The 24,624-nt window shown below is 47.0% G+C and overlaps 1 protein-coding gene across 4 annotated transcripts in view; it reads left to right on the top strand.

Annotated features, from left to right (window-relative positions):
- Positions 1–16,174, top strand: part of C1H1orf116 (chromosome 1 C1orf116 homolog) — a 36,868-nt gene extending 20,694 nt beyond the window's left edge. Inside the window, exons 1-4 of one of the 4 annotated variants that reach the window (XM_070043649.1) lie at positions 4,132–4,196; positions 9,585–9,770; positions 12,137–12,314; positions 13,699–16,174. In XM_070043649.1, the coding sequence (XP_069899750.1) occupies positions 9,666–9,770; positions 12,137–12,314; positions 13,699–15,233 (1,818 nt within the window). In that variant the 5' untranslated portion in view covers positions 4,132–4,196; positions 9,585–9,665 and the 3' untranslated portion in view covers positions 15,234–16,174. Of the gene's footprint in view, positions 1–4,131; positions 4,197–4,233; positions 4,322–9,584; positions 9,771–12,136; positions 12,315–13,698 lie in introns of those variants that run through there. The other 3 variants (XM_070043650.1, XM_060293891.2, XM_070043651.1) reach the window with 3 other exon arrangements.
- The last annotated feature ends 8,450 nt before the right edge of the window (positions 16,175–24,624 follow it).

Here is a 24,624-nt window from a genome sequence, read left to right as displayed (position 1 = left end):
TGTTAGAAGCATGTTAAGAAAGATAATTGAAATCAGTCAGCCCATTGCCAGATGCGTTTTAAGTTATTGCAATGTAAATTATCGTCAATTGGGGGCTTTCATAATATCTCAGACTCATAGGTATATTCATAACATCAAAAAGTCAAAAACCTCTGAAACAGTCCTGATGAGCCAATGCCTACTACTTTTAAGAGTTACTCACAGTTTAATAGTATGTCAAGGGACAAGATTTGGGGAAAAAACAATAAGCAAAACTGTAGCAGTAGATGGGTTATCTACCGACGCTATCTCCAAAAAATGAATTTTTTAGGACAAGTTTGTTAAATAAAAGACTTCAGTTTCCCAAAAGTTTATCATCAGTTTTGACATTAATATATAACTACTATAATATAATAGAAGAATTATACATAGAAAAATTTGGTGCCCTTCATGAATTCAAATTTTTCAGGGAGAGAAAGAGGACGATTACATCCTAGTGGGTTAAATCTAGAGATATGTTCATTGTGTTAAGAGATTACAGTGAAGCAGCACCTAACATCCTATTCCAAAAGGTGGTGCTTGGGCTGAACCTTGAAGGAAGGCTAAGACTAAGCCAGGAGAACAGGGTGGGAATGGGTCCAAGCAAAGGGTGCAGCCCAGTAGCATGAAAGCATGACAGTTTCAGAAAAATTAGATGTGACTGTAGTAAAGAGTATGGATGAATACGTGGTGGGGAAATGCACGTAGGCCCAGTTTATGAAGGTTTTTTAATGTCTTATAGGGACTTTGAATTTCATCCTGAATGCTATGAAAATACCTCAAAGTATTTTAAGGAGAGGAATGACAATTCAGATGTGCCTCTATAAAACGAAAAATGTGAAACAAGGAACTTCTGTAGTTTCTTCCATCCTCAGTGGTCTGTGATCCTACAAATAGTGAAGTCCTGATCAGAGTAGAGAGGATGAAGAGCCGGAGACAGTTATGAGAGTGATCTCACAGGAGCTATGGGAGGACTGCTGTGAAGTATTGAGTCTGGGTGCTGCAGTTAGGTGGCATGAGGATAGAGGAGAGAGGCCAGAGGTAAGACGGGTTCCATTTTGAACATGTTACGATTTGGCATTCCTTACAAAACCCACTGATGCTACTAGATGATCTCAGCCCTCCCCTCAGACTTTCATTAACACTGGGAAGAAAAGGACTACTGAATCCTCTAAATTTTTATGGTAGGTGGGCCAACACTGCTCTCAAAAAAGAAAAAAAGGGAGAAAAAAAGCTACTCCCAGCAACTACTTAATGATTAAGTCATTTCAGAACTTCATCCAAATCCACTTAATTACACCCTTTAGTTCCCATCTAATTAGTTTAGGCTTAACACTAATATTAGTTTGGTGAGAACTTGCTGATCTATTTGATCTCTTAATCTGGCCTATCAATTCCACAGTTTATAGCCAAGTTATAACCATCCTCGTCTGAATCCTTTCCCAACTGTTCTCTCTTTAAAGCAAGTTCTCGCTACTACTCGAAGAATAAAACCTTCCCTCTCCCCAACAGAAGTACATTCAGAGACCCAGCACGGAGTACCATGCCCTACACCATGAACATAGTGGGTACCCAGCGTTTCCTAGGGCTGGTGATAATACATGTTCAAAGTAACTTCATTTTTCCTTTGGAGAGGAAAAGGAGAAGAAAAGCACGGCTAGGATGTGACTGTAATATGAATGAATAAGTATCATGAATGGTTAGAGTGGAGGTCCACTGTATTTTGCAGAGAGTCCAACTTTATAAGGGGCCCAAAGAGGAAAGATTGACCAATGACTGTTTGTGGTATATTTGGGTTTTAAGGTGGTGTGTGTGTGTTTGTGTGTAGGGGAAGGGAGTTGCCTCAATGGGGAGGTGGTACTGAGAAAGGAAATAAACTAGTTTCGGACAGTCGAGAAGATGACTGCACCACAACAGCATGCAAGGATGGAGAAGGAATGAGGACACAGATGAGTCAGGTGGGCTGGACTGTAATTAGATTCCACGGTCAGGTCATCAAATAGGAATTCATATACAAAGAGCAACAACACACACTGCTCCTCAAATGATGATCTACATCAACCAGGGAGCCTTAGTCTCTCAGGTTTCTGACTTGGGAAATCCTCTCTTTCCCCTGGTCCAGACCTCCTTCTCAATTCTCTTGGGACCTTAGAGACTTGGTATTTCTTTCTTTTTTTTTTTTTTTAGTAAATTTATTTATTTATTTTTGGCTGCGTTGGGTCTTCACTGCTGTATGCGGGCTTTCTCTAGTTGCAGCGAGCGGGGGCTACTCTTTGCTGTGGTGCGCAGCTTCTCATTGCGGTGGCTTCTCTTGAAGCAGATCACGGGCTCTAGGCACACGGGCTTCAGTAGTTGTGGCTCGCGGGCTCTAGAGCGCAGGCTCAGCAGTTGTGGCGTGCAGGCTTAGATGCTCCGGGGCATGTGGGATCTTCCCGGACCAGGGCTCGAACCCGTGTCCCCTGCATTGGCAGGCGGATTCTTAACCACTGCGCCACCAGGGAAGTCCCGAGACTTGGTATTTCTCCAAGCCAAAAATAAAGAAAGCAAATCAAAACGAAGAAAGATTCCAAGCAAACCATTTAAAGATATGGAGGATGAAAAACACCAAATTCAGAATAGTGATTTATTTCAGCTGGGGGTGTATGTCTGTTTTGAGGAGGCGGGAAGGAGTGGCGGGCAAAGTTTGTTAGCAGCTTGAACTGTAATGTTAATGTTCTATTTCTTGAACTGGGTATTAGGTACAGTGGTGTTTTATGCCAGAATATCTGAAATAGTTCATAATTTTCAAAAAGAGATGTTAAGAAAAGGAAAGAGGAGCTTCCCTGGTGGTGCAGTGGTTGAGAGTCCGCCTGCCGATGCAGGGGACGCGGGTTCGTGCCCCGGTCTGGAAGATCCCACATGCCGCGGAGCGGCTGGGCCCGTGAGCCATGGCTGCTGAGCCTGCGCATCCGGAGCCTGTGCTCCGCAACGGGAGAGGCCACAACAGTGAGAGGCCCGCGTACCACAAAAAAAAAAAAAAGGGAAGAGTAACAGAAAGATCATCTTTATCTGAAGTTCAGATAAAGAGTAAATGAAATGATGCATGAAAATGCTTAGCACAGCACAATTCCCAGTGCATAGCAAGAGCTTAATAAATGTTGGCAATTACTATGTGCATTGATTTTAATTTTTCTTTCTGCCCTCTGGAATTGAGGATAACATATATCCAGGAAAAACCAGCTTCCAAGCAAAAGGCACATCTGGTAAAAGTGGCTTCCATTCCTGGAGGAAGATTCCTTCCTGAAAGCCTTGGGTTCTTCCAACTACTCTCTTCTCCTTACTTTCTTCTGGTTGTTTTAACTACAGGTGCCAGAAATCGGCTACTGGAAGGAGATAGGAGTTGCTAAACTGGTTGGTAGCTTCTTTTGTTTTTATTTCTTAATATTCATTGCTACCTTCCATGCACAGCTAAAAGGGACCAGAGACCCAAATGACAGCACGCATGTTCCCTCCCTCAAGGCTGTCCAGTCGCTTTTTCATCAGAACAGGGACCTCTTGGGGGAGAAAATGGTTTTATTTCCCCCAGAAGTAAATGAGGCCAAGAAGGTCGTTGGCAAACTATAGGGCAATGGTTGTCTCAGTGCCAGCATCTCTTGCCTTAGACGCCTTTTTTCTGTGGTCCTGAGTGGAGTTGCTAGGATTATGAGCCGCTAGGAAAAAGCTTGAGGATGACAGTGACTCTGAAAAGCTAAAAAAGCGAGTAGCAAAACTGGCCACAAAGGATTTTAACTTGCAGAACTCAGGGGAATACTTCGAGAGGAAGAAGGCAGTTATAGATAGAAAATCAAGTTTCAAACAGACACACGGAAAAGCATACTGCCTAGTGGACTGTGTTTCTTTATAACAATATATTTTTTTAAATAACATGCCGACTCTCCTTCCGTCCAGTCTCAGCCCAAACCGGTCCCCCTCCTTCCAGCCCTCCTCTATTATTAAAGGCTCATTATTGGCTCTCAACGAGGAAGGGAGAGCAAGAGACGATTGGCTAAGTGAGAGCAGCACCGCCCTGCGCCATCCCCTCCCACGCCCTCCCTGGATAAACAGCTGGAATGAGAAGTAGGGAGGGAGGGCTGGGATTGGCTGAGTGTCAGTTGCCAGGGTGGGGTGAGGCAGCGCGGATGAAGATTTTACCTGTCTAGGTAAGTCAGGGAGAGGTCAAAAGAAGAAAACAGTGGGAAGCAGGGGAAGCAGTCTCTGTCTCCGTCTCTGCCCTTTGAAATATAAGGGTATTCCTTTCCTCTCTTCAGCCCCCCGCCCAGTGAAGGTGAGTTAATTCCTAACCAACTAACTATTGCTTATTCTGCAGCAAGGGGGGAACCCTTTATACACCAGGTGGGGGTCTTTCCTCTCTGTTCCTCAACTCCCTGTGTCCAGTACGGGATCAGAGTGAGTTGGTAGCTTCTTGAGATTGGAGTGTTTTAGTGGAGACCCAGGCTGAGACACATTTTTTTTTTTCCATCTGCCAGTTTAGGTTGGATGAGCATATTGTGCTGACAACAAGAAAACAGATTTGTTTTAGAAATTTCCATCTCTGAATCATTGAAGTTGCACTGTGATTTTGGAAGAGAATTGTTAGAGGAGGCCAAAATGGAAAATCGCCTGGGGAAGAAAAGTGCTTTGGTTTTCCATTCTAACAGGCAAATTTCTCATGGCTTTATGAACTCAATGTCTATTGTTATTTAAATGAAGGGTGCAGTGTGTGTGTGTGTGTGTGTGTGTGTGTTCAGTAATGGTAGTGTGATAATGGAGCTCTTTGTGGATGGGTGTGTAAGGTGTGAGCTGTGCTATGTTTTTGTAAGGGTGTGTGAGATTTGGTTACATTGGGAAAATGCCAGCTCAGGCTACCAGCTCATCTTCGGAAAACCCACGGATAGTCTAGTTGCAAAGTCAAGCCTATTTGAGTTGAGCTTCATTAAATTTCTGACTTTGCCTGTGAATAGACACAGGGATTGGCAAACAGGAAGCTACTCAACTGTGCCGGGGCCTCACCTACATTAATATTTCACGGTAACATGTTGAGTCTAGTAGGAATTCCGAGTGGGGCTCAGGCCAAAGCAGTGTGGCAGAGTCCAGAGAGGAGAACCAGACCAGTGTTGTGGTTTTGCTTTGACTTCCTTCGGGCGTCCCAGTTGGCAGTCTGTGTGGCCGGATTCCCTGCACAAGGACGCTGGGTGTAGAGGTCAAGTCAGAGTAGCAAGTCAGCTCTCCGCCATCCAGCTTGTGGGGATTAACACTCTGGTCCCTAACTTCTCCCCTTTTCCTCCTGCTTCCAGAAAGAGGGAAGTGGGAAGACCCAGTGCCAGGATCCCAGGGCCTGGCACACAAGCCCTGAGTGAATATATTGGGTTTCGTCCTAGCAACTGAAGCTTTAGGCTTTATTTAGCTCAGCCCACACCACAGAACCAGCCCGCCAAGCTCACTGACTGAGGGCTGCCATACATGGCGACCTCGTCAGCAATAAAGGTAACCTGCAGTGTCGAGCAAAGTTCTTCTGTGCAGGTGATATTTCCACCCACCCTCTCCCTCAAACCCACTGGTGAAAGAGGCGATTATATCATTGCTTAAACACAAACAGAAAATTGCCCATGTGCTTGTGGAGAGGGATACACACACAGTGCAACTTCTGGTCTTCTTGGCCTTTTCCTTAGGATGTTCTCCAGCCCAAGGCACATTTTGGGTGGTCAGCAAAAAGCAGAGGCACCCAGTCTAAGAGAAACAGGAAACCTCTGACCACTGGGGAGAGAGCTCAGCTCTTGGAGGATATAGGAATGGGGTCACAGGAAGAGGGTGATAAGGGGGCCTTGGGTCTGTTCAGATGGTACAGAGGAGCCAAACAGGAGTAGAGCTGGAGGCCTCTTCCCACCCCACCCCCTCCAGATACCAGAGTTCCACACGCCATTTATTTACTCTCCTCCAAGGCTTGACTGGTTTCAGGGAGTAGTTAATATTTAATGTACCTTTGCATGGGTGGCCCCGATATAGGCTGTGCACATTTCTTAACCTGTTCCCTCCTCCCCTCAAGCTGCCCAAAGAGGTCAAGGGTTAAAAAATACAGAACTCTCACCTTGAGTGTTTTGCATGCTGTTCAGGCTTCTTATCAAGTAGAAATACCTCAGGTTTCAATGGCTGCCCTGAAATAGCCCCCAAGTTTCAAGGTTGTAAAGTTGGTGGAAGGAAATGCAGCCTCCAGGTCAGGTCAGACTGGTGAGGGAAGGAGAGGGTGGTGAGAAGAAGAGAAGACGTCTTTATGGTTCAGACTTTTCGGGTCAGGACACTAGGTGTGGAGATGAGGTGTGAGCGCCTTAGAGCTCATTCAGCTTCGGTGTCAGATTCAGGTTAATCTCTGCAGTGATTTTGTTGTGCCTATGACTTGAGCTTCAGTGGCATTTGGTGTCTTTTCCTTATTCTGGAAATAGCTATTGTGGGGACAAAAAGCTGGCCTGGATGCATAAATCTGAATCAGAGAAGAGTGGTCTTAGGGCTTTCAGTGTTTAGTCAGACGTGGCCAGTGGTCCTTCTTTAGGTACCCGGCCCTCTTGCCTCTGGACAGCTGCTGTAATGCCCTCTAGGAGGGCTGGGAGCCACAGGCTGCCCAATAGATGCAGTTGTAAATCATTTCCTACTTCCCATAGGAAGGGGAGGTAGAAAGAGCCCCAGCTTTTGCATCTGTCAAATGGAGAAAATGCCACATCCTGCCTAAGGTATCGGGTTATCTGAAAGCACTTTGTAAGCTATACCCTGGTATGTTTTTTAAAGCATATTGTTTCTATCTCTTCCAGCTGCTTCAGGCCATCCTTTGTTCCAAAGTGAGAATGTGTTAGGCTGCCCTGGGAGGGAGGAGAGGCTAGCACACCACTGTAAAGTCCGAACTGTGCTTGGAGGAACAAGGGTAGTCATTTTTCTCTGAAAGGGAAAGGCAGCATCTGCTCATCCATTCACAGAGAACATTCTACAGTGCGTCACTTTTAATAGTTACTGCCCCAGTGTAACAAACAGATAGGAAAACTAGAGCCAAAAAAACAGACCCTGGGATCTACACTGACTTCTTGGAAACAATACCTTTGTCTTAACAAAGTTTTGCATGCCCCATGCCTGTTAGGTACTCATAAATGTTAGTGTAACTGAAAGCATTGCCCAAATTCCATTAAGCCATATATTTTCTGGGAAACAAAATATTAAAAAAGAGCTTACATGGGGCTTCCCTGGTGGCACAGTGGTTAAGAATCTGCCTGCCGGACATGAGTTCGAGCCCTGGTCCAGGAAGATCCCACATGCCGCAGAGCAGCTAAGCCCGTGTGCTGCAGCTAGTGAAGCCCACATGCCTAGAGCCCATGCTCCACAACAAGGGAAGCCACTGCAATGAGAAGCCCGCGCACCGCAACGAAGAGTAGCCCCCGCTCACCACAACTAGAGAAAGCCCGCGTGTAGCAACGAAGACCCAATGCGCCAAAAAATAAATAAATAAGTAAATGTATTTTTAAAAAATTTTTTAAAAGAGCTTACAGTAATAGGGTAGAAGCCAAAAAAGAGACCTTCCAACAGTTCAACTAGTTCTAATGTCTACTGAGTTCTAGTGTCAACTCAGTAGACACTAGAACAAATGACGTTTATTCATCAGCGTTTTTTGAGTGCCTTCTGTGTGCCTAGGCTAACGAGAAATGGATCCTCTTCGTTGTAGTGGTCTCAACCCTTCAGAATGTTAGGAATGAGTCAGTACTTTTGGAACCTAGACAGTCATTAACGGAGAGGCTAGCTGAGGTGACTGAACTTCATCCACATGACTTCTCACATTTCTGTTTCTTTGGGATTCTGGATAATGGGGAACTAACCTCATGAAGGAATCCCAGGAGTTATCTTACCCCATGTTGATTTATCACTGGGTTTCTTTGGTATCTCTGTCCCCTCTGGTTCTCCCTCTCTCTCCTGAGAGACTTTGGACCCGCGTGAACTACATGTGTCTTGCCCATAACGGATCTTACCTCTTCCTTCCCCATTGTCCTGCCCCCTCCCTACCTGCCCCAGTTGAAGGTCTCCTCCCAAGCAGGAGGGGAGCTCTGTGAGGCCTTGTGTCTGTCAGCTCTAGGTGGTTGGCAGACTGACTCACCCAGCACAGCCCAAACCTGACTTTGGCACTGGAAGCAATTATTGGCAGAGGCAAAAAAGACAACCCGCCTTGGAATCTAAAGCCCAAGTCTCAAGATCTCAAATAAAACCCAGTCTTCCAGGACATTTTACCTAGTATTCAGAAGGTGGGAAAGATGGTAGAAAATAAAACCTGGCATTGTGGGGAAAATATGGATTCAGAATCAGACAAAGTATACTCTAATTCTAGCTCTTCCCCCAGGTCCCTACTTGATCTTAGAACTGTCTTTTAATCTTAATTCTTCTAGAATTTCGTTTGAGCATAGGAGAGTCACCTTTGGCCTTTCCAGCTCTGGTGGAGTTTTTCCCACAAACAGGAATATGAAAATCCCTGGGATTCCCTGAAGGAAGATGACACTACCTTCCTTTGCTATTTCTGTTGGCACGATGAACTTGAAACTGTTCTTTCCCTATGAGTTGGAGTTGGGAGAAAGCTACCTAGAACATTGCTCTTGTCCATTTGACACAGATTAGGGAATCTCATTGGGAATAAATGCAACATCAGGAGGGTGATACACAAGAGGGAAACTGGGTTTCCGTCCACCACTGGGGTGCCATGCACATCCCTCCCAGACTAGGGGATGACGGTGGCTGGGGTGGGGGTCGTTGTGATGGTGCTGATGATGTGGCTATGGTAGCAGCTGACTGTTACAGGGCCGTGCACTGCACAAAGTGTTTTCCATGGAGTATTTCATTCTATAGTCACGAAAACCCTTTAAGGTAGGTACTATTACGGGCCCTGTTCCTTTTTTTTTTAAAGAAAGCTTTTATTTCCCTTGCTTCAGTCTACTTTGATCCGAGATGGATCTTGTCTTTTTCTTATTACAAAAACAGTAGTAGTTACTCATTTATTCCTTAAGTGTTTGCTTACTTACTACAAACTGAACTGTGCTATCGGTTCTCATTTAGTCTTACTATTAACCCTATTTAATGAAGAAAAACAGATTCAAAGAGTAATTTGCCTCGTCACAACACTTTAAATGGTGGAACTGGAATTTGAACCCAGATCCAGCTACCTCCAGAACCCAAGCTTTAACTCCTGTAATATGTAGTGTTTATAGTAATGAAAATGTAGGTTAAGCTCCCTGGTTCAGAGAAAAAACATGACCAAGAGAAATGATGGAATCTCTTTTCTGACTAGACTGCTTCTCCACCACCTAAGTCTGACCTTCTGCATGTATGTAAGCCAGCTTATGCGTCCTTACATGTCCAGCTTATGTGTCCCCCTGCAGGCTGGGGGTTTGGGTTTGGGTCATGGCTGAGCATGGCCCCTTCCAGCTCTCTGTTTGCTTGGTGTCCCTGCTGCCATGCTGCTCCAGGGCCTGAGCAGAGCCTCGCTGGAGCCTGGCTCAGCTCACACGTGGCTTTGATTCTTCTCTTTTCAGGCCCGGCCTGGGACATTCTTCGCTTCCCTTCGCTTCCCCTCTGAGAGCCCCTTTCACCACCCCTGCACCTTGCTTCAGGCGATGCCCGAGAGAGAGCTGTGGCCAGCAGGGCCTGGCTTGGAACCCGTGACCCACATTGGCAGCTGCGATAGCATGATGAGCACCACCTCCACCCTCTCTGGATCTGTACGTACTCTCTGTCTGCAGCCTGGCCTGCTCTCCGCACCCCTGCCCTGCCCTGCCCTACCCACCACCATCCTTGCTCACTGTTCCTTGTCTTTCATCTTCCTTGTCAGGGAGTGAATCACACCAGTTGGTATTCTGCCTCTGAGTCACCCCTGGTTCTACAGAGAATAGAGTGGGACAACCCCAGAGAGTAATAGGACAAATGAGAGTTTTTCCCAGTTTTCATTAGGTTGCGTGGTTTAATTGAGATGAGAGAGTGGGTCAGTGATCTGAGGTCACGGTGGAAACTAGAACGTAGATCCTTGTAGCACGTGGATTCCTGAAGTCCTCTGCAAAGAACAGTGTTACTTCCATCTTTTACAAAGATCAAAGAGCACGGAGCAGTTAAGAGCCTGGGTTCTGGAGCCAAACAGATCTGGGTTCTCTACTTATAAGCTCTATGACCTTGGACAAATTACTTAATTTCTCTAAGCTTCAGTTTCAGTTTTAAGATGGGCATAATATTAATACCAAATTCATAGGGTTCTTGAGGTGAGTGAATGAAATGCATGTAAAGCACTTAGCACGTGCTTCTATGTAGAAAAGAAATAGCCTATCTGTAAGTAGAGACTGAGAATTTTCCAAAGTCCCTGTGTTTAACTATTTGTGAGTGACATGTAATAAATTGTAATTTTTCTGGGTATGAATTTAAATCTCAATTCTTATAAGGTTGGTGTGACAGAGTAAATCTGTCCTATGTCCAAATGTAAGCATTCCTTTGTTATGGGTACTCATCACATACATAATAACCCTTGAGAATTTATACTTTATTGTTCTATATCCTATACGTAGAGGTATTTGATAATTTAAGGATCGTAATGATCTCTACTGAATGTCAAAGATGTTTGATATAGTCGGTGAGTTTTGATATGTAAAAATGAAGTAGGAAAAGCAGCACACAACACACAAAAAACCTAAAGTGCAGACAATCTGTAGATAATTTCTTTTTAACCCTAGATGATGGGACCTCACAGACCACGTTCAGTTTCTGTTAAGCAGAGGCCAACATGAGTAGTTACATACCACTGGACACAGAATGTGACAGGGATTAAAGGTTTTCAAAGTGAGTCATCCATAAAGGAGAAATTCAGAATTGGAGTTTTGGAAGACTATTTTAGTAGGAAGAGGGCAGTAGAGAAGATTTTGTTTAGGGAACCTCTGGGGTCTGCATCAAGGCTTCCAAGGGCTGTATTCGGGACTTCCCTTGACCATGTAAGCCTCCCTCAATCAACTGACAGATGATTCTTTAAGGAGCCTGGGGAACTGGAGAAGTTATTCCAACAACCATCTCCCCTCCCCCTAAGATATTTTTAGGGCTTTCTCAAAATCTTTCCTGGACATCTGAGTGGGTCTGGAAAATATATAACCCTGAATTATCTCCAATATTAGGAAGAGATGTAGAGACGGCAGGAAGGGACTCAGGCCAAATTTCCTATATTCCCATCTGCCCTTTTGGTCCTCCCTTCAACCTTCAACTTTGGAGAGCGATTATCCCATGGATCTTCCTAGCCTTGTAGAACATAGGCAGTAACCATCTGAAAGGGCCTCACCTGTTCTCCCAAACACTCCTATGTGCTTTCTCATAATGAAAATTATTTATTTTAATTTCTACTTAATATTTAATACTAAGTTGCTTTCCCCTCACCCCATACCAGTTTCTCCACCTTCCTCCCTTAAATTAATATTTGCTTAAGAAATAAATGCACACGTTTTTTAATGTTAGCCAGAGCCAAATGCTATCAAGAAAGTAAATACACAAAAGGGAAAAAAAAATCCTGTATGGAATGCATTTCAAAGTCAAGTGTAAATTACTTAGTAAATTGATCTGTGACTAGTCATGATAAATCGGCTGTCTTTCCTGTTTGTCCTCATACTGTCCTTGACATGCCAGATCAAGAATGCAGAAGTACTTTGAAAAGTTAAAAGCAATACCATTCAAGTTTAAGGTCAAATCATCATGCTGCCCATATAGTTTAGAACAACACTGGAGACACGTGAAATGAGATACTTGACATAGGTTACACAGAAGAAGTGGAATTAGAACCTGGGACTGCTTCTGATCTTGGCCCCTAAGCATTCCACCCAGGAGTGAACAAAAGAAAGGTCATTTGCCATCTGCCTGCCCGGCTGGGTGTTACTGGGACAGCAGCCCGACAGTCTCTGCCCTCCTTGGTGCCTGCAGTTTCGGAAGCAGCTCAAGCAGGTCTGCAGAGTGGCATGATGGAGGGGTTTCCAGCTCTTCAGCAATCCTTCCCAGCGCAGGGTGGTTCTCGGGCCCCGCCAGTTTCTGGGGAGCTACCTCTCACAGCACCCTCTCCTCTCTCTAGAGTGACAGCAGCTACGACTTCCTGTCCGCTGAAGAGAAGGAGTGTCTGCTCTTCTTAGAGAAAACCATTGGCTCATTGGACGCCGAGGCTGACAGTGGACTGTCCACTGACAAGTCTGGTCAAGCCACAACTCCCCGAGGTCCCCGAACACTGCCCACGACCCAGCCTGCCGCCCAGGGTAAGAGAGAGTGTCTAAAAAAATCAAAAAAGGGGACTTCCTTGGAGGTCCAGCGGTTAGGACTCTGTGCTTCCACTGCAGAGGGCACGGGTTCGATCCCAGGTCGGGGAACTAAGATCCCGCCCACATGCTGTGAGGCCAAAAAAAAAAAATAAAACCCCCCAAAAAGCAGTACATCCTCTGGCCACTCTCCATCTTGTCTGCCCTCTGCTCTAAGGGTCACAGGCAGAAGAAGGAACAAATGCTCTCCTCTGCATTCTCATGGCTGGAATAAAGCCTTGTTGTCCCTGCAGGGAAGGAGGGATTGCCGACAAGCCAGCCTTCTATGTCTTTCTATGAAGTATCAGAGGCCTGGGAGGGAAAGGGGTTTGACCAGCACCCATCCTCTTATGGAGAAATTCTAAAGCAATATGACCACAGAGGTGAGGGAGAGATTCAGGGAGGGGTGGGTGGTTGGCTCTGGAAAAACTAAGTCAGTCTGTGGAGCTAATCTGGGTGACCCAGAGGATGAGGCTGCAGGAGATAAGAAGAGGGAAGGGCTCCCTTAACTTCAGTGGGTGACGTCTCAAGGGCCTTGTGAGAGAGTATGGAGTGGCGTTGAGGCTCAGTAGACGGGAAACAAGATGACACGTAAGTGTGGCCATGAGTGCAGGGCCATATGCCCCAGGGTGAGGGGGGCATTTTACTCCTGAAGACAGACCCATTGGTATCAGGACTGTGATCACTTATTCATTCATTTAGCAAATATTTATTGACAATGTGTTAGACCCTCCCTGAGATAGAGGAGGAAGTGGGGAGGTGGGGCTTCCTCTGCTGCCTGGTGCTGATTTCCTGGTCCAGTGGGCCTGATACGCGTGCTTACTCGCTGGAAGAAAAGAGCCCCTGTCACTCTGTGGTGTGGGGACAGCTGTGGCCATTACAGAATCATCCAGGTGCCTATAGAAAGTGAAGGCAGAAGAAGGCAGAAGCCTGGTCCGGCAAGAGCAAATCACCTGTTGACCATGTTCAATGCTGAATGCTCCCACTGGGCTCAGTTACCTGAGGGCCCCAGGATAGCTAGAGGGACTGTCCTGAACCCCAACCAACCCTGCCTCTGTAGAGGGTTAGAAAGAGCCTGAGTCAGGAACATGGAGCTGTCTGGGGCTGCCCTTTCCCCAGCCATCAGGAAACATTAATCCTTGGTTGAAGGGAAACTGCTAGTACTGATCTGTTAGTCTAAATGACATCCAAACAAGAGTTCTACCCTTTAAGAGCAAAGGAACCGCAAAAAACAAAACCCATCCATTGCTAATTAGAGATCAGAGTCTGGGAGGTGTTTTCTTTCCCCCTGGCAGCAGGGTTCTCACCACGCACTCTTCTTTGCCTGTTTTCCCGACCCTCACAGGACATCCGAAAGAGACCGTTCAGCAAGGAACAGAGCCGAAAAGAGTGACTCCATTCAGCTTGTCTCATCTGCCCGAGCCTCAAAGCCTGGGCCTCAGGTCTGGCTCCTGCAGCCTCCCCAGAAATATCCACATCGGCAGAGACCAGATCCTCAGAAAAAGCACCACACAGACTAACAGCCACACCCCAGCGGTATCTGACGGGCTTGTCCCAGGGCCTGAGAAAGAGCAGGTGGGCCAGAGCAGTGAGCCCCCCCAGGCACCGACGGGCCCCCGGGACGCTGCCCTTGATCTGGACAGGGCTTTCATCCCCCCACCAGAGGCCTTCCGGGACACCCAGCCAGAGCAGCGTGGGCAACACGGCCTGCCCAGACAGCCAGGGGAGCTGAGTCCCAGGCCCCAGGTCCACACATCACTCAGCCTCCAGCAGAAAAGGAAGACCACTTCAGAGGCCATGTCCCAGAAAGCCAATGAGGAAGGCTCAACCAGGGAACCTGGACAGCCTCGGCCTCCTCCAGCTGTGTCCTCTCAGAATGCAAAAGCTGAAGATGTTCCTGTCCCATCAGAGGGGGCTCCACATGCCCGGCTGGCTCCCCTCACAGCCCCTAAGCCACGGAAGCTGCCACCAAATATTGTGCTGAAGAGTAGCCGGGGTGGTTTCCACAGTGATCCCCAGAACCGGCTGTCTTGCCACTCGGAGGCCGGCCCTGGAGACTCGGGCCCCACCTCGTCATCACTGCAGGAGCAGAGGAGAGCACGCAGGGAAGCGCTGGAGAAGCTGGGGCTGCCCCAGGACCAAGATGAGGCCAGCACCCACTTAAGTAGGCCCTCCACCAGGCTCAGGGAGACGCGCACTCAGGCCCCCTCCCCGGCTCCGCCTGTGGTTCCAGCTCAGGTCTCAGCAGCGACAGGAAAGGCTCCAGCACCTGCACCAATGCGGGGACCTTCTCCAGTGAAAGCTCCGGGTCCGGCTCCAGCTCAGCCATCTTCTCCAGGCAATGTTTTGGTTCCTGCCCAGGAACCCACTCCAGGGAAAGTTCTAGCTGACAAATCCATGCCAATTCCTATCCCTAGGGCCCCACGGGCAAATAGTCCCCTCACTCAGCCGAAGCCAGACTCTGGGCTGACTCTCCAGGAGAGCAGCGTCCCTGGCCTGAGACAGATGAACTTCAAGTCCAACACGCTGGAGCGTTCAGGCGTGGGGCTGAGCAGCTACCTCTCAGCAGAGAAAGATTGCAGCCCCAAAACCAGCACCTCTCTGGGAAAAGCCTTCTTGGACAAGATCTCACCCAACGTCTTGCGTAACTCCCGGCCGCGCCCGGCCTCCTTGGGCACCAGGAAGGACTTCGAGGGTATCCAGGTGGGCAAGTTGGCCGACCCGGAGCATGAGCTGGGTTCCAAGCGCCTGTCTTACCAAGGACAAAGCCGTGACATGCTGCCTCGATCCCACTGTGTCAGTGTCAAGATCTCCCCAAAAGGCGTGTCTGATGAAAAAAGAAGGGAGGCTCTCAAGAAGCTGGGCCTGTTGAAGAAGTAGGCACTGGCCACCAGCACCCCCACACAACCCCTCCCGCACCCCGTTATTCGAGAAGAGACCCAGGGCTCCACTTAGTCTATCCCACCTCACAAGTCAGGGGCTGGGCAGGGGTCGGCTTCTCTGCAGGTCCTCTTCTCTCCGAGGGAGAGATTGGAGCACACATTTCTATTCAGAGTGGCTGTACCAATGAGCGCCTGCGTGAACCACCCTGCAGGTGATTTCCACAGGAGGGTGTGTGTGTGTGGTATAGGCTGTGTCTATCACCGAAGCTATTTATATGACAGAGTCATTGCTCAGAATTCCTCACTTGTTGGAAACTTTCTTACATCGGGTAGAGCTCAGGCAAGCCAGAACTGAGTGCAGAGGGGTGGCTAAGCCTGAGAAAAAAAAGTCAAATGGGACAATGGATGTACCCGTGACACTAGGCAAATGCAGGATCACATGAAATGTGGGTCTCCCAGAACCCCTGCAGTGGGTGGAGACTGGCACAGACCTTGCTGGATTCCCCTCTCGCTTCTGGCCTCCCGGATAGGGGCCTGCGGCCAAGAGGAGTTGGTTTGTTATCTCATCGTCTGCTGCCGTCTCTCTGTCCCTAGTCCCAAGGACCAGACACATCCCTGTCACTAAAAACTCTTGGTTGACTGATACCAGGAGAGCTCTTGCTGGCCTGAGAAGTCAGGATGAGTGCCCACACTGCACACCTCCACTGGAGAGGGCCTTGTCTGTGGGCTTGTTAAATTCAGTAATAAACTACGGTGGTCCCTGACTCTGGTGTGCCTATCCTTCCTGCTCCGGATCTCAGTCTGCACAGTGACCCCAGGGTTGGGCCAACAGTGAAATGGGAGCCCAAGCCCAGAGGCTTTGTAAATACCGAGGGACTCTTACAGGCCTTTGTCTACACGATTACAAGTTGTTTTTTGATTTCCTCAATTCCTATGGGAAATCGGCACAGTGCATGCTCTGCTAATTATTCATAGAATATCAGAGCTGGGAGGGGCCTTAGAGACACTCTAGTCCCACCCTGATGGGGAAGGGAAGTGACTCATCGTGGTCACTCTGCTGTTTAGTAACAGAACTGAGATCAGAGCTGGAGCGCCTGATGCCGCTCCCCTGCCGCATGACCCTCCCCTCCAGCGGTCCCTTTGTCCCTCCACTCAGCTTCCTAAGGAGTCACCAGCAAAGGTCCAGCCCTAAAGCTCTTCAAGATCTAAAATGTCTTCCGAAACATCAGAGATTAAACGTTGTTCAGGATCGTATTTAGTGTTGTGGGTTTTTACTTAGTTTGGGAAAGTAGCAATATAATAACTCGTTTTTAATCCCAAATTCCCTGACCAAGTTATGCACCTTGAGCACATGCTGGAAGGGCGTACTGTGGGTAGGTGGTGTGGGCTTGTGAATACAAGCTTGGAGATCAGACATGGCTGGGCGTGACCCCTGCTTCCCCTTAAGAAATTAATGTTATTCAGAGACGTGACCTGGTTGGAGTCCAAGGTCCCCAGATGTGAGGGGCAGATAAAGGGAACCGGGTTGAAAAAGTGCCCTTTAGGTCTGCTGAGCGTTTCTGGGCTGTGTCCTTAGGGACCCAGCACATCAAGGCTCAGTATCTCTGCAAGTGGTGAGGAGGTTAAGGTAAGGACAACAAATGGCTGCGCCCTGCTATGGCATGTGGGATGTGGTTGTGACAGTTTCTGTGTACACTCTCACACACACACCCAAAAGCTGATGCCTTACTCCTGGCCCTGGGTGAGGACCTGGCCTGTCACAGCCAATAGGGTCACCCATGACTGTCTGAGCCACATCTTACCACAGACACCCCCCAGAGAGAGAAGACCCCCTCCCACAATACTGGTCAGGCATGCTGTATTTGGTTGAACTGCTTCCCAAGACACAACCTGAAGAATGCTCACTTTATTATTTATTAATTTCCCTGATAAATAGGGAAACTTGGGGCCAGCTATAAAGTAAGACTTGGTAGGAATCTGGGGCCTTGGCATTAACACAAGCCTCACTAACAGGTTGGTCAGGGCCACATCCTGTTAAATCCCACTCCCTGGTGAAGGCAGTTTCTCTCCCAGACGAAGCAGAGTTACACACAGTCTGCCCTGCTGCTCTGTATTTTCATCCTGCCTGGTTCCCCAAGTCACCCAATTTGAGATACTCCGTCCCCTTGTTATTTAAAGATACCATGCTTCCCCATGTCCTTGGCCTTCAAAGAGCATGTTTTGCTCTAAGGATGGTCTTTGGGATTCAAGAATAGGATAATAAATCCAAACCTGGTTGTCCTCATTTTGAAGAACACCAAGGGGAGGTAGTGAGGACATCCACTGTCCTGAGTTGCATCCATCTTCCTGTCCCAGGTAGGACTGCTCTTCATTCAGCTAGAACTGATTGGGGGAGAGGTGAGAGTGGGGTCAGGGTTGTTCTTATCCCCTTTGAAGGATTTTAGGCAGAAATATGAGTTTAAAAACCACAGTGACAGGCTTCCCTGGTGGCGCAGTGGTTGGGAGTCCGCCTGCCGATGCAGGGGACACGGGTTCGAGCCCCGGTCCGGGAAGATCCCACATGCCGCGGAGCGGCTGGGCCCGTGAGCCATGGCCGCTGAGCCTGCGCGTCTGGAGCCTGTGCTCTGCAACGGGAAAGGCCACAACAGTGAGAGGCCCGCATATCGCAAAAAAAAGAAAAAAAAAAAAAAAAAACCCACAGTGACAACTCTACTTTCACATGGCCTTATTTCTCCACTATCCCCTGCCTGCTGTAGTCTTGCTGCTGCTGGAAACAAACCATCTGCCAAATACAGGAGCTGGCCCCTCCTCAGCCTAGCCCGGTGGTGTCTGTGCCCTCAGATGCGTTGGTAGCCACTCCTCTGAATCACCACTCATATGCCACCCGGAGAGTTCTCCAGGCCCACGCACTATCCTACACAGAGATAAAGGGATGGACCCAGTCACCTCTTAGGTGGCCCCCTCCATAGTGGGAAGTGTGGTATGACAGATGCCACCCTGGGGGTACGTAGGTGTGCAAAATTTGGTGTTTATTGCATGCAAGAAGAGCAAGTGAAAGACTGGAGAGCAGGCCCTACTTGATGTTATGAGTTAGAGCCGGAGGTGAAGAATTTGAATATGTGTAAATATGTGAGATGAACCAGTTCATCCTCGATCCATGATCATTTTGTAGGAAGAAAAGGATCATACTGTCAGAATATGAAGCTGTAGGTTCATAAACTAGAGGAGGGGGAGAACCAGGGGCATGGGCAGGAGAAAGCACGTCTACCGCAATCAGAATCTAAGAAGGAAGGCAGATACAGTGCTCCCATGCTCTTTTCTTCACGTGAGTGACTACGGAGCCTATAGATCTGGGCTCAGGTTACCTCCATCACTTACCAATGAGGGAACCGTGGGGATGACACTTTAATTTTTGAACCTCAGAGTTCTCATCTGTAAAATGGGTATAATAATACCAGGCTTTCAAGATTATTAAGATGAACAAGTGATATAAAAAAATCTAAAGCTTAGTACTTGACATAGCATAGATAGTCAATAAATGACAGAATTATTCCTTCTGGGTCTTATTCCTTCCTTCTCAAAGGGAGCAAATGTAGACAGGGTTGGCAGCCAAGAGCTCACCCAGTTCAGCTCTGAAGAAATCGGAGAGAGCTTGCTGCAGATAAAAGTCCAAATTAACAAGTAGGCTTTGGCATGCTCTCCAAGTGACTCAACTTCACCCAAGCCGTGAGTCCCGGAACTTGAAAACAAAGGGATCAGAGTGAATGTGTTTCTGTCTCCGTGAAGGCTGAACCAGCTATTTCCAGCTTCTCTATCCCCAAACCCAGATTGCCATTTATCATCAATCTCTTGTTGTCCGTGACCATAGAGTTTACTTCTGCTTGCTTCCTTTAACTTACTTTTACTGTGGTTCAGGGAACTATATGCTGCTCTATAGTTATTTATTTTTCAAATGGAGGGAAAGAATAAACATAACAGGAGGGAACTCTGGCTAAAAATCAGGAAGAGACAGAGGTTTCAAGATTCCTGGGGCATTTTCTAAAATAAGGTAGGCATCTTTCAGGAATGAATCAGGCATTCGTTAGCAGGAGGAAAGAAGGTATATTGGGCGAACTCTCCAAATCCTTCTGATATGAGGGCCCTATGAACTGGAGGAGTCATCACCCACATCACCATCCCCACCACCACCATCATCACCATCACTGACTTAGCATACAAGTGAGGTAAAAACAGATGATGTTGTAAATCCCACCCATCATTCCCTCTTGCTCATTGCCTATCTGGAGCACTGTCTTTATTCACCACTTGCCATGTATCCAGAGTTCAAAATAATCTGAAACGGATTCTTTTTAAAAAGCTCTGGACCAGGTGAGCTTTAGTAAGTCGCTTCATCTCATTCATAAAATGGGGGGTTGGACTGGACTGATCCATGCCAGCCTTGAAGTGTATGTTTCAACACATCCAAGCAACTTAATTAGGAAGACCAACACCCTGCCAAAAATAATCACAAGGTAGTCTAAGCTAAAATACACCTCATAGAACCTAAGAGCTGGAAGGAAACTTTTAGGCTATCTAATCCAACCTCCCAGCTAAAGAGGAATTATGTCTATAAGTGGATATAAATAGTCAGAAAGATAGATGGGTGGAGGGATGGATGGATGGGTGGATGGAAGAGAGGAGAGGGAAGAGAGGATTGAGAACATATAGTGGCCAAGAGCACAGGCTTAGGAGTCAGGCTCTCTGCACCTCAGCTTCCTTTTCAGTTTATTTCTTTTTGATTCCTTTAACTTCCTTTGTAAGGGAACAGTATGCTGTCCTACAGTCACTTAGTTCAAAAATAGAGTTAAAAAGAAAAGAACTTATAACAGGAATGAACCCCATGGAAGCAATAGCAATACTTACCTGTTACAGTTATGAGCATAGAATCAAATGAGATAATACATATAAAAAGCACTTAGCACATTGCTCAATAAATGGACTCTATTAATGTTATCATCATATACATATTTAATTCAGATACCAAATGGGTCCCCCTTGAGGACTGGATTAATCCTAGCCTGCACCTAAATTCCTCAACCTGAAACAGTCAAAAGCCCTCACCATCAATCCTCCTGTGTTCCCTCTACATCTGTGGTGCTGCTTCTGGGCCTCCCCCGACCTGCCCACCCTTCCACCCCACACACTGCCCACCCCACAGCATCTTCACTGTCCCTAGAGCCCAGGCCTTTAACTGATTCCCAAGGGAAATCAAGTTTAAGCATTTTGTTGTTTTCTGAGTTCCTAACTGAAGATTGAGTTGAGATGCCAAGGGACCGAACATGAGGCACAGAGCCTACCACCACCTCTGTGTCACCCTTTTTTCCCTCTCTGTCCCTTCTGGTGTGTTACAGCACTCCCAGGAAACTCTCACCTCCATCCACACTCAGGGCCCCTCATGCTCTGAGCATTTGCCACAAGAGACTTTTCAAAACATTTCTTATCCATGAATAGGAGTGTCTCGTTGAAATGAGCTCTGGAGACTGCAGTGTTCTCTACCTCCTTACCTCTACCCTTGAAAGCTGGGGGGTGGGCTGGGGCACGGAGAGTCTACAACACAAGATGGCTCGTGACATCTACGCTTCCAGCTCACACCGACCCCACTACATTCTTCCCAAGGGCTTCAGCAGGGCCTCCTTTGGATAGCTCCCTGCTCTGTGGATAAGCAAAGAAGTTTGGCCCTCTCTTCCAGTGACACCCCACACTACTTTTTCAGGCAGGGGCTCTTCTGTTGTTAGCCAAGGCCCCAGGTAGGTGTTGTGGGCTATGGGAATGTCATTTAGCTGGTTAGTTCAAATATGGTATCATTAGCATTTTAGGGTGATTTTGTTGACTTAAAAAAATTGAGAATTATGTTTTATTTGGTGGACAAAACTGAGGACTTAAGCTCAGGATGTAACCTCTCAGATAGCTCTGAGAGATTGCTCTGAAGAGGTAAGGGAGGAACCAGGATATACAGGAGTTTTTGCAACAAAGACCAGGTAGTTGCAACACCAAAAGATTACTGTTAATTAAAGAAAACCAGACATCTCAAGTTAAGGAATTTAGCACTTTTCTATGTATGGGAAGATGTAAGAGTCTGGACTCACTGATATCATTCCTTTGATGTGCACCTCAGCTATCTGGGGCCAGTATCCTGTGTTTTCTCAACCTGAGTCTCCTCAGGGTGCATCACTGGGGGGTGGTTGCAGTGATGACTGCTTGGTGGTGGGCATCCTCTTTCCATCTTGAGTCTCCTCAGGGCCCACCTTCAGGGATGGCTGTAATGTGATGGCTTGATGGCTACAGCATCCTTTGTTTACTGATATGGCAGGCAAATTTTTCACTGAGACTTGAAATCAGGCACAATTCTAGACCCAATCTTCTGCCATCCCACATCCACCTTGAGAGGCAGGGATTGCCCTGTGCCTCTGACATCACCCACTGGTAAGGCACATCCTCTGGTGGACACCATGCCCTGAGCAGCCAGCCTTCTGCAAGAAGATGGAGTGACTACCAAGGTTTTGTTTATGTTTTTGTTCTTCTGCATTGGACTGGAATATCTCCCTGTGATTTATAATTGAAAATGTATATTTGGTCTTAATCCCCATTTCTGGCACAGAGCTCCTAAAACCTTTGAAATAGCCTGTGATGAAAGCAATAAAGGTATCTTTCCTTGTGTTAATGAGGTGACTTTGGGAAAGGCCCTACAGAACCTATGAATGGGGACTTGATCACCAGGGTAACCAACCGGGTGATTAGAGAGTTCAGTCCCACCCACTTCCCTCCCCCTCCACCCTATACCCATACCTCTAGGGAGGGGAGAGGGGCGGGAGACTGAGTTAAATTGCCAATGGCCAATGATTTAATCAATCGTGCCTATACAATGAAGCCTTCATAGAAACTCAAAAGGATGGGGCTCAGAGAACTTCTGGGTTGGTGAACCAGAATGCTTCCATGTGCCACTGTGCCAGGATGCAAACTCCACAAGGACAGAAGCTCCTTTGTTCAGAACCTTGCCCTATACATCTCTTCATCTGGCTGTTGATTCATATCCCTTAATATCCTTTGTAATAAACCTGTACTCTAGTGAGTAAACCGGTTTCCTGAGTTCAGTGAGCCACTCTAGCAAATGAATTGAACCTAAGGAAGAGGTCATGGAAACCTCCGATTTATAACCAGGCAGTCAGAAGCACAGGTGACAACCTGAACTTGCAATTGGCATCAGAAGTAAAGAGGAATCTTGTGGGACTGAGCCCTCAACCTGTGGAATCTGATGCTGTCTCAGGGTGGATAGTGTCAGGATTGGGTTGAACTATAAGACACCCTGCTGGTGTCACACTGGAATTGGGTACCAGATCCTCTTCCCCATGCTGTTGCACTCACTTCTTGACCAGAAGATCAGGGCAGAATTCACAGCTTGAGGAATAACTCTTTAGCCCTCCAATCTGTGCTTTATGCCTCAGGTGCCCACTCCATTGCCACTTCAAAGTCGACATGTCCAAACACAGACCCATGTGAGGGACCCCTCACCAAATCTGACTCTTTTACAGTGTTCTCTATCTCAGGGAGCAACCCTAGCATCCTTCCAATCAGTCAAGCCAGAAACCAAAGCATCATCCATGACGTCACCCTCGGAAATCAGATACCAAATTATGACAATATCACTCCAAACATCATTCAAACCTGTCCTCCTTTCTGCTGCCACGGGAGCTGCACCAGTTCCCCCATCTCTCTCCTGGTCCACAGCAGCAGCTTCCCAAGTGTTCTCTTCACATCCGCTCAAGCCTCCCTCCAGTCCCACCCAGCAACCAGAATGGTCTTTCCATCTATATTACATTTTCTTTCATGGAAGAGAAAAGAAACCCTAAGAAAATGCACATGTATCTGCACATTTGTGCAAAAAGAAATACAGGAAGGGTAAACCAAAAACTAGTGCGATTGATACCGACAGAAGGTGGGTGGGAAAGCTGTGGAAAGAACAGAGGAATGGGAACACGGTCAGGAACAGGGGGTGGTGGAGAGAACTTGGCTGGGTATGCCTTTCTGTATAGCTCAGATTTTCAAACCATGGTAATGTGTCACATAACCAGATAATGACTATATAAATAAATAAATAACAACCAGAATGTTTGTGTGTTTGAAGGAGGAGGGTGGAAGGATCCAAAATGGAATGCAAACAGTAAAAAGTAAACCTAATTGTATTAAAAATGAGTAACATAACCACACTGAGGGGAGTGGGGAAGGGAAGAACTAATCTAAGTAAGGTTGAAAAAAATGTATTTTTACCATACGCTGTCAAAGGCTAACGACAGATTCTATCTGATGAATGTGTTTTTCATGTTTACGGGTTAGCATTCTGAATTTATGTGTATTACTGGATTGAACAATAAGTACCTATATTATGTATAAAAGAACCAGATTTCTCATTGTCTGAAAAGGGAAATAAGAAGGGAAACAAAATACTCTGAGACTATGCAAGCATCTTCTCATCATACTTTCTTCCACTAATTTTAGCATCCATTAATGATACTTGCCTGCAACAATTATTACAATTACTACTGTGCTGTTTGCAAATTGTCATTTGTCTATTTCTACCATTCCTTCTACATTTACTGTTTGGAATTTTATCCTTTACTTTGACTCTTTTTTTTTTTTTTTGCGATACGCAGGCCTCTCACTGTTGTGGCCTCTCCCGTTGTGGAGCACAGGCTCCGGACGCGCAGGCTCAGCGGCCATGGCTCACGGGCCCAGCCGCTCCGTGGCACGCGGGACCCTCCCGGACCGGGGCACGAACCTGCATCCCCTGCATCGGCAGGGGGACCCTCAACCACTGCGCCACCAGGGAAGCCCTACTTTGACTCTTGTCCTTTTGACATGCCCCTATACTTTTTTGAGTACTTCCTTACTTTTTGCCACCACAAAATGTTTTAGGCCCATCTGTTCTTTCCCTGTCTTTACCCAGGAATTCCTCGCCAAGGACTAATGGATCCTCTTCTTGGGAAATGATATTTGGAAACTAAGATCTGGGTGCTAGATGTGTCCATTGCTTCTAGACCCTCTCAGCAGAAAGAGCTAGAAAATATATGTATGAATATATACATATCTATATCTTGTCTACATTTATCTATCTATAATATGTTAAAAATCATGAGTTCATACTGATACTGGGGCAGGAGATAGATGGGCCCCAGGCTGAGCAGCTGGACTTTGTCCCTTGTGGACAGATACTCCAAGATGAAGATAATAGCAAGGGGAGGAGAAGCTGAGCCCCTGCCCAGATAAGAGATAAAAGACCACATATTTCTCATTCTCAAGGTCAAGGAGACCTTCCTGACTACACATGCACAGAAAGGCTTATCGGGGGTTAAAAA

The sequence above is a fragment of the Globicephala melas genome, chromosome 1 (genome assembly GCF_963455315.2).
Source record: "Globicephala melas chromosome 1, mGloMel1.2, whole genome shotgun sequence".
Lineage (NCBI taxonomy): Eukaryota > Metazoa > Chordata > Mammalia > Artiodactyla > Delphinidae > Globicephala > Globicephala melas.
Note: the sequence above shows the minus strand (reverse complement) of the source record. Positions and strands in the feature narration are given on the sequence as shown.